Genomic DNA, 9,113 nt, shown 5'->3' with positions numbered 1-9,113 from the left:
TAATGAGAAAATAGATGTGATCTTTTTTTTATCACTGAGAGGCTACGTGTGACAGCTTAGGGGGGGTAACAGTTCAGATTGATTGCACTCCCAGGCTACTCACAAATACTGTCAAACACTTGTTCTCACCTACATAGACACCGCCCCCCACCCCCACCCCGGCCCCATGGAGACACATCTGTATAAATACAACACAATATACACGGATGCTTCTTCCTGTCCCTCAGGCTCAAGCCTTCATGTCTCTGTATTCTCGCCCTAGCTATGCCCAAACTCCTCCCCATGTAGCCTAGCTACAGCCTTTCTCTTTATTATACTCAGTGCTTGGCCTCCACTATCCCAATAGCTTCCTAACCAACAGGTGTCCTTGTCTCCAGTCCCTCTCCTCCCCAACCCATCATGCACAAGTTTTTCAGATTAATGTATACAAAATCTTACTTTCCTCACATTCCCTGGTTCAAGAACCAAAAGTCACCCCACCCCAATTTGCCATCAATGTCAAATTCTGGGCCATGGCATGTAGGACCCCCGTCCATCAGCTTCACTCTCCTTACCAAACCCCATTTCCTATGTTTCCACCGACTGGTCTCATTCTTCTTTTCCCTTCCTCCTTCACCCTCTGCCTGGAACTCCCCACCTCCCCCCACCATTTTGAAACCCTTTTTAAAACATGAGCCCAGGCTTGACTCCAGTGCTGCTGGGGAACTTGTGATCTCTTCCAGCTGAGTCTCCTCATTCTCAGCCCTGGAGGGCACATAGTCCAGCTCGAATGGCAAGTTCCTAGCTGCATATATTCTTGTGTTCAGGGAAACTCCAAGGTCCAGAGGGCAAAGGCTTGGGGTTGTGTTTCTTTCTTTTCTTTTTCTTTTTTTTTTAAGTAGGCTCCATGCCCAGCACCCCTGTTTTTTTTTCATATGTCCCCACGGAGTTTGTATAATGTTGGGGCCATGGATTTACAGCCACACACATTTACAATTCACAAAAAACTCACAAATACTTATATACACACAGAGATCCACACATACATGTCAGTTGCATTAGACACACCAGTGGATGGTAAAGATCATATCCAGCTGGGAAACATTTGTGTATGGCTCCTGCACATAGACCCCCATATTTTGATGCTCTAGGAGTTCATAATTAAAGAAAACTGGAATGCACCCTGGGAAATCCTGTGTGAAGGGAACCAGAAAGCCCGATTCTTAAGTCTAAAGTCTCCCCCACAGTGGGTTATATAATGGGGCTAGAGTCTAGTCACTGTGATGAAGAAATGGGCCAGGCTTTCCCATCTGAGGATGCTCCCAGGCTGGGAATCCTGAGCTTCATGTTTACATCTTAGTAGCATCTTTTCCCCCACTCTCCTTCCTTTTTAGGTGAGTAAAGTAATGGTAGGTGGAGGTGGCTAAATGTCAGTAGTTAATGTTGGTATTTTCAGATCCTGTTTGCATCCCCAAAAAACCACTTTTTTTTTTTTTTTAAAGATTTTATTTATTTGACAGAGAGAGACACAGTGAGAGGGGGAACACAAGCAGGAGGAGTGGAGAGAGAGAAGCAGGCTTCCCACTGAGCAGGGAGCCCGATGCAGGGCTCGATCCCAGGACCCTGGGATCATGACCTGAGCCGAAGGCAGACGCTTAATGACTGAGCCACCCAGGTGCCCCAAAAACCACTTACTTTAAAGAAATCAAATACACAACCATGTGGTGACAACATTAACATTTATTTGAAAAGGGCATCATGAAGACTTACTGGGAAATCATGACTAATAGTCCTAAAGAATGATCTTGCTGAAGAGTCCTTCTTCCTACCACCCCCCCTTACCCCCGCTCCTCTTTCCCCTTTCTTAAAATAAAACTGATTTGATTCAATGAGTTTAAAATACAGAAAACTGCCATAGGCACGAATTCTGTGCTCCCATACACCTACGTCAGCTGTTATGTACATATATTGTCAACTAGGAACTGCCTGGCACACACACGTGTGCCCGTGGGCACATACACTCTCAGCCAGGTCATGAGGGTCTAGATGGACACAGACACGTTACGAAGCATGGGTAATGCTGCAGCATTTGTGGGTGTACAGCTCTGCACGCCACAGGCCAGAATCGACAGTCATGGAGGAGGAGCTCAGAAGGGGAAAGCGATGGCCTGAGGCCCTAAGGTCCCCTGAAGGAGAAAAGACCTGGTCAGCCTGGCCGGTGCTAAAGGAGAGCACAGAAAACTGCCCTCTGACCCCAACAGGCCACAGAGCCCCGTCCACAGTCCCCATGTCTTCTCCCCACTCCCCCAGGGGCCAGGCCCACCACGACCATCCTTCCACAATCTTCAGACCTAGGGTCACTTTAACCAGAAGATTTCTAGGGGATGGAGCAGCATCACGTGCCCTAAACCTCCCCAGACACCAGAAAGATACCTTGTTTCAGCAGGATCTGCCTTCCAGGGTCTATGGGTTAGGGGAAGCAGGCACGACCTGATCTCATGAGCCGTCCTTTCCCACAGACCCCCAAAGGCCAGTTGCCATTTTATGGTCACAGAGAACGATTGGGAGAAATGGCCTCACTTCCCAGTGACATTCTCTGTGACCAGGTCAGAAGGCCTGGGGACCGTGCGACAGCAACTGGAAGCTATCATGACCCAGGGGCCCCCAGAGAAGCCCAGCGGTCAGACTTTGAGCTGTTTTAAGGTACCCCAAGCTGCTGTCATTCTTAGGCCAACTGAAACATGGCCTCTGGGACCCAGACCACCCAGGGCAAAGGGCAGCATGTATATGATCCTCATACTTTCCAGGCACTGTAGATGGTCCCAGCCCCACCTCTTCCCTGCCCATCCATCTGTACTTGTGTAGGAAGCTGGACAGAGGACAGCATCTGAGGGAGGACCTTTCTAATTCTTCTCACCTGCTTGGGCTCCTCCTTTGGTGAGGAGGCATTTAGGAGTCAAGGAACTACTTATCTCTACTTTTCAGAGAGAGGAAAATGGGAACAGGCATAGGGCACTGGGGACCCTATAGAAAGGAAAACAAGGAGCTCCAGGATCATACTGGTAATTTCTGCTGACTTGCTTCTTACTCACTTACATGATTCAACCAAATTAACAGAACCTCTAAATCATGCCTTAAGTTCTGCCAACAGAGTGCTAACCAAACCTACCCCTTGGCCAGGAAGCAAGAGTCCTCAGTAGTCTAGGGAGCGGCTGGTTTGGGTGGGCTTGCTGGCTCTAGCCAAACAGAGACAGGCAGCAATAAGGGTCGGTCACAGGACACAGGGCAGCCAGACGCCAGAGGGCTTGGAAGGCAGTAAGCAGTGACTTTAAGCCCAAGGCCAGGGCGCCCACCACGCTCTGCTTTGCCTCTCTCCCTGGGCTCGTGGGAGGAGGGTGTCATTTTCTGACTCTGAGGCATATTTGGCTAGAAGCCAGGTTCTCCTTCATGTCAGCAGGCAATCCAGTATTCTACTGAGTGTAAGTTTTTAAATTGAAATGGAGAAGAGGGCACTCAAGGAACGGCTAGTTCTCCAGAAGAAGCACATCTTTGCTAAGCAGTTGTGAAGTAAGGAAAGAGCTACTTTGGACAGAGACAGGGGTGAGTGTATGAAGAATGGTAACCCTGCACCTGTTTCTTCACTCTGTTCCTGGGGTGGGGAAGAGGGAGAGGCATCTGAATGGGCCTACAGATCTCTGGTTCTAGTTCTGGCTCTAGAAAGAGGCTCCAGGGCCATGATGCCGCGTCCCAGGACCAGGACCCCAAGGGCAGGGCTCAGGTTGCAGCTGCCATGGGGTAGACCCTAAAGTCAAGTGGACACAAGAAAGAAACAGGGTTTCTCATCAAAGCCAAGCAGGGGATACAGATGGAAAGATCCAGTAAGGAAAGACATGTTTGTGGCTCAAGACTGAGATGTCCTCTAACATTTCTTCCAAAGGTTATTTGCCTTCACATTTTATTTTAAATTTTCTTAATAAAGAGATAGTAAGGTAAAGAGAAGTCTAAGTTCATGCTTATAAATTTGGGTTGAGCATTAGCCAAGAGCCAGAGCCAAAAGCCGAAAGTGGGGGTGGGGTGGGGTGCAGGAGCCCTGCTCCTTGGGCCTTGTAATCATGCAGGCCATCTGGAAGCCACAGGCCCATAGCACAGAGGCACTGACCAGGGTGGAAACTACAGAACGAGAGTCAGATAGCCCCCCTATTCAAAACAGCTATTGCACCTGTAATGGGAAAATGCCTATGTTAAGGTTTTCCCAGTTCAGGAAAATACACCTATTTATCCTCATAATCAGGCGTTCATTGTTTGTCTGTGCAAGGCTGTGGGCAAGGGTGTGACCAGACGGTGTCCCAAGAAGCCTCCTCCCCTGAGCAGAAACATCGTGCTTCTGACCCTTCCCCATACTGCCTAAAATTGTACCCTCAGAAGGGATTCCTTTGGGTCAAGAAATCTACTCATTCTCCCTCTTTTTAAAAAGCAAATTCTCCAGGGAGAAATCATTTGACCATTCACACCTTACTGGGAGTTACATCAGCTCAGAAAAGTTATGGGAAGTTTTCCTGGAAGAGAAGAGAAGGGCTATTGTGGACCATAGGGTGCTGCCATGGGAGGAGACCCAGGAGGCCCTGGAGGCACAAAGGCCCCCGACGGGAGAACGGGTGGGGGAGCAGAGAGAGCACAGCAGAAGGCCTTCTAGCTCTGCAGCAGCCCCTCCTTTGCACACAGACAGGCAGGGACCTCAGGGAAATGGAAACCCAGCACCCAAAGGGGTCTCCACTGCCTCTCCCCAAGCCTCAAGTCTGCCAGTTGGCACTGATGTCCTGACTTTGTCCAAAGAGTGAAGAGATCATTCCAATATTAGGTGCTGGATCCTTCTTTCCTTGAATGAAATATCCAAAAGGTTGACTCTGACATCCTTGAGGGGCAAAATGCTATCCTCATAACCCCCTCCCCTTCCTACTCCCCAAACCAGGCTGGGAGTCTCTTGCATAGGAAGTGGGCAGGTTGGGGGCCCTTGCATTTCCTCTTTCTTTTGAGCCATGTGGAACCAGATTTTCTTGAACCAGATTATCTCATTCTGCCCTCCCTCAACCCAGAGGCTGTAGAAACACGCTAGGGTCCTCAGAAAGAAAGGCATCGGAGAGAAAACTCAACTTAGAGAAACATCCAGGAGGGGGAGAACCATGGGAGGACCCAGCAAGCTCCCTGGCAGTGAAGGAGGTGAGAAGCTGCTACAAGGGATGTGGCCTTGCCCACTTCTGCCCGCTGTTCCGCTCTAGGGGGCAGGCCCAGCCTGGGGAGAGCCAGCCCCCTCTACAGCCAACCTGCCCACCCTTGATTTTTATCCTTTCTTGCCTTGCGTGGTGTCTCAACTGCAGTTCCTGTTGGAAGGGCTTGACATGAATTAAGAACAGAAAGAATCACAAGGACACAACCAGCAGGGCGAGCAGGGGAGTGGAGGGAGAAGTGGAGGCGGGGAACGCTCTGGAAGAGAGCAGGTGCCTCCCAGCCTTGCACACCACTGCTTTCCCAGAGCAGCTGGGAGCTTGCCCGACTTCCTCCTGACTGCAGTCCGAGGCACTGTTCCCTCCTGCAGGGTTGGCAGCTGTGCCCCCCAGGCCCACCCCCAGGAAAGCCCTTCCTACGCTACACCAAGCAGGAGCTTCTTGGGACCCCCGCCTCCCTCTGCAGACCCCCATGGTTCTCAGCTCCTGGTGGACACAAAGGAGGAGACAAAGGGTGGGTGAGATGCTTATTGGCCCCAGAGGGGCAGGACGCCGATCTCCCTCAGGGAAGACAAGGAGGAAGTGGGAGGGCTGAGAGGGGGCCCGAGGCTCCACCTTGTGTAGCTGGGGAGGTGCTTTTTCTCTGAGACCCCAGTTTGATTTCCATGCCATGGGAGTGGGTTGTGAGGGCGAACCCCTCCCTCAGACCCCACCCCTCCGAAGTGCTCCGTCTTCTGGAATTCAGTATACGCACAGATCGGGAAACTTCATCTCGTAGACGGGGATGGAGTGGTTCTGAGGCTGGCCATAGGCTGCGGTGATGGTGCCTGATGGGCTCGGAGGGGGCCTGGGAAGGAGCACATGGAGGAGAAAGGCGTGAGAAGGGGGCTCTGGGGTCCCACCCCGTGCAACCAAAAAGAGCAGCTAATTTGGGTTTTTCTTTGAACAGGGACCAGAAACGGTCACTCCATGGGTTCCTGGGTTCCAAGTTCTAGAATCTTCTAGACTTCACTTGAAGTCTAGCTTCACTGAAGGCTCTATAGTGACATTGTTGCTTTAGAAAGTGCCAGCCTGGGACACCAGGACCCCTGGCTCTTTTCTGGGGCTCACTGTGCTGTCTCTTTCTCTCTCTAGTCTTGCTTTCCCTGTCTGGGAGAGCTGGTGGCTGAGTCCAGCCCTGGAGACAGGGGCTGCAGGCAGGGAGGCCTGGAGACAGGTGTGAGAGAAGGATTCGGGAGCAGGGGTCCCCGCCCAGGCCTGCCACTTACCGGATGGTGATTTCGAAGATCTGATTGAGTTTGCTCTGTAGCAGTGATGCCTAGACAGGAACAGCGGGAAGTGAGCTGGGGGCTCCCCCGCACCCATGCCCGCTCTCAGGGGCCCCGCTGTCCAGAGAACCCGTAGAGGTGGGGGGCAGTTGCAGTCTTAGGAGGGGAACTGGTGTGAGCTCATTTCTGGAGCTTATCTGTGGATTCTGGCTGTGGGTTCAGATCAGGCAGGGCCACCCAGGAAGGCCTGCTGGGGACAGCACGGAGGCCGGGACCCCCAGGAGGGCCTCAGCAGGCAGTTCTTAAAAGGGCCCTTAGTTCCTCCAAGTGGGCCGTAGGGCTTGCTGGGCATGTAGAGTCAGGAGGCTCAGAGCTAGTTTCGGATCTCTGCTTAACTTCCAAGAAGCAGCTGAGCCAAATTGGCGGGTTAGGGAGGATGCTCTCTCTGGTCCCTTCTGGCTCCAGCTCAGCCCATGTGTACAGAGAGTGAGACTGTGCATGTGTTCAGGAATGGGCCTCAACTCTGAGCTCATGAAATGAGCAGCATCCACCTCTGGAGATGGGACAAGAGGTGAGGATAACATAGGCCCAGACAAATCTATAGGTATTTACGTATCCTATTATATTGTTATTATATATTATGATATACTAGAAATAGAGATAATACATCTTATGTAATGGAAAAGAAAATAACATGTATTTTCCTGAGAGGAAAAAATTACAATAAAATGGAAGTTATTTGTAGATGTGGGATGTTTATAATTATGTTTCATTGTTACTAAGATGGCCATTGTGAGTAACAAATCTTAATCAATTTCAAGAAATGCATAGACATGAGTCTTTCTTTTTACTTATTTGGCACCTTTTCTTTCAAATCTCTTTTCCAGGGCCAGGCTGTTCCATTCCCCCTGCTGGGGTCCCCTGGCTGGAAGTGGGGCCCTGTTGCAGATGTTGCCCATCTGTCCTCTGCTACGGCTCCTTCCCCTCTCATCGGTAATGAGATGAGCATAAAGGCATGGACCTCACAGAGTTGTCATGACAATGACATAAGCTGATAAATGTAAGATGCCCTGGCATGTGCTCAGTGCTAGTTACATACGTGATATTATAAGCATCACAGTCTGTCTGTGTGATGCAGGAGCTTCTGAGGTCAGGACTTCCTCCTTACAGGGAAATGACAAGATCTAAAGGAGTGCCTGGCTGATAGCCATGCCTTTTGGTTCTTGGGGGAAACGATGTAGTGCCAGGGCATTGGTGGGATCTAAACCCTAATTTCTGGGTGACAAAAGTGCCACGATCTCCTAGAAACTCAGCCCTGCTAGGGCCCCGAGGACTCACCCCTGTTATGGCTCACTCACCCGGGCCCCACAGTGTGCGGCAATCTCCTCAAAGGGTGCCTTCTGGAACTTCTCCACCACCTGTCGCCGCCGTTCACGTTCCTGCTCCTCGACTGCCACGCTGTCCACTGCGGCATAGAGAGCTGGGTCAGCCCTGACGTCCTGCCCCACTGGTGCGGGGCAAGATGGGTGGGCCCCTCCAGGGGAGCACTGTCTGTGAGTGCCTTCTGGGCTCTGCCCTCTGCTGATGAGCAGGCCGTGGAGGGTGTGGTGCCATTACTTGGGCCCACGAAGGCTAGATCTTTTCCTGCTTCGGCCTGAGGCTCAGCCCCTCTCTTCGTGGAAGAGTTTGAGAACTAGTTAAGTGGACCCTACAGCTGGGCTTTTAATGCCCCGAGCTGCAACAGCACCATTAGGACTCTCAAAGGAAGTTCCTGGAACAGAAAGTACTCTGGCACTAATTTGAAAGGGACGTCAACAGTGGAAAAGCCAGACAGGTCCCAAAAGCCAAGACAAGAGCTCGGCCCCTATGGCCCAGCAGTCCCAGGTTGTCCAGTTTAAGGCTTCTGCATATTCCTTTTGGTCTCCAAAACGAGTCAGCAAATATAAAGAAGGGGGGCTGGTGAGATATGTTCACACGTTAAGAAGGCAGAGCAGGGGGCGCCTGGGTGGCTCAGTTGGTTAAGCGACTGCCTTCGGCTCAGGTCATGATCCTGGAGTCCCTGGATCGAGTCCCGCATCGGGCTCCCTGCTCGGCAGGGAGTCTGCTTCTCCCTCTGACCCTCCCCCCTCTCATGTGCTCTGTCTCATTCTCTCTCTCTCAAATAAATAAGTAAAATCTTAAAAAAAAAAAAAAAAGAAGGCAGAGCAGTGTGCGCATTCAGAAGGAATACTAGCAGGGACAACCCAAATTGAAATGGTTTGGCATCTGAATATATAATTGTCATCAGTTATCAGTTACCTCATTGCCCCCTAATCCAGATAAAGGAGGTACTACTGCATTTTAAAATCTGTTGCCAATAACTATTAATATGATTTATTCTTCATATCTTTCATTGGTCAACTTGTTACCATCCACCAAAAAAATCATCTAAGTTTCTATACAAAATTGCCTCCCTTCACCTCTGTGCTGAATCCCGCAGCAGGCTGCACACACCCCTGCCTCCCCCAGGACCCAGCCTGGGCCTCCCCGCCAACTTACCGATGGCCTTCTTTAGCGTCTCATAGGTGATCTCCTCAGCAGGCACTCGCTGAGGGAGAAAGGACAGAAGTGCTCAGAAAGGTGGGGTGGGGTGGGGGGGCGGCTC

The 9,113-nt window shown here is 51.0% G+C and overlaps 1 protein-coding gene across 3 annotated transcripts in view; it reads right to left on the bottom strand.

The window, feature by feature from the left end:
- Positions 1–1,701: 1,701 nt before the first annotated feature.
- The window catches only part of EFR3B (EFR3 homolog B), an 88,538-nt gene continuing 81,126 nt past the window's right edge, over positions 1,702–9,113 (bottom strand). For all 3 annotated transcript variants that reach the window (XM_035000703.1, XM_035000705.1, XM_035000706.1), the window contains exons 20-23: positions 9,008–9,056; positions 7,828–7,934; positions 6,470–6,519; positions 1,702–6,048 (exon numbers count right to left, since the gene is read on the bottom strand). In XM_035000703.1, the coding sequence (XP_034856594.1) occupies positions 5,943–6,048; positions 6,470–6,519; positions 7,828–7,934; positions 9,008–9,056 (312 nt within the window). In that variant the 3' untranslated portion in view covers positions 1,702–5,942. The remainder of the gene's footprint in view (positions 6,049–6,469; positions 6,520–7,827; positions 7,935–9,007; positions 9,057–9,113) is intronic.

Source organism: Mirounga leonina, unplaced genomic scaffold (genome assembly GCF_011800145.1).
Source record: "Mirounga leonina isolate KUSES-001 unplaced genomic scaffold, KU_Mleo_1.0 Mir_125, whole genome shotgun sequence".
Classification (NCBI taxonomy): Eukaryota; Metazoa; Chordata; class Mammalia; order Carnivora; family Phocidae; genus Mirounga; species Mirounga leonina.
The sequence above is the reverse complement of the archived record's forward strand: the minus strand, read 5'-3'. Positions and strand labels throughout refer to the sequence as shown.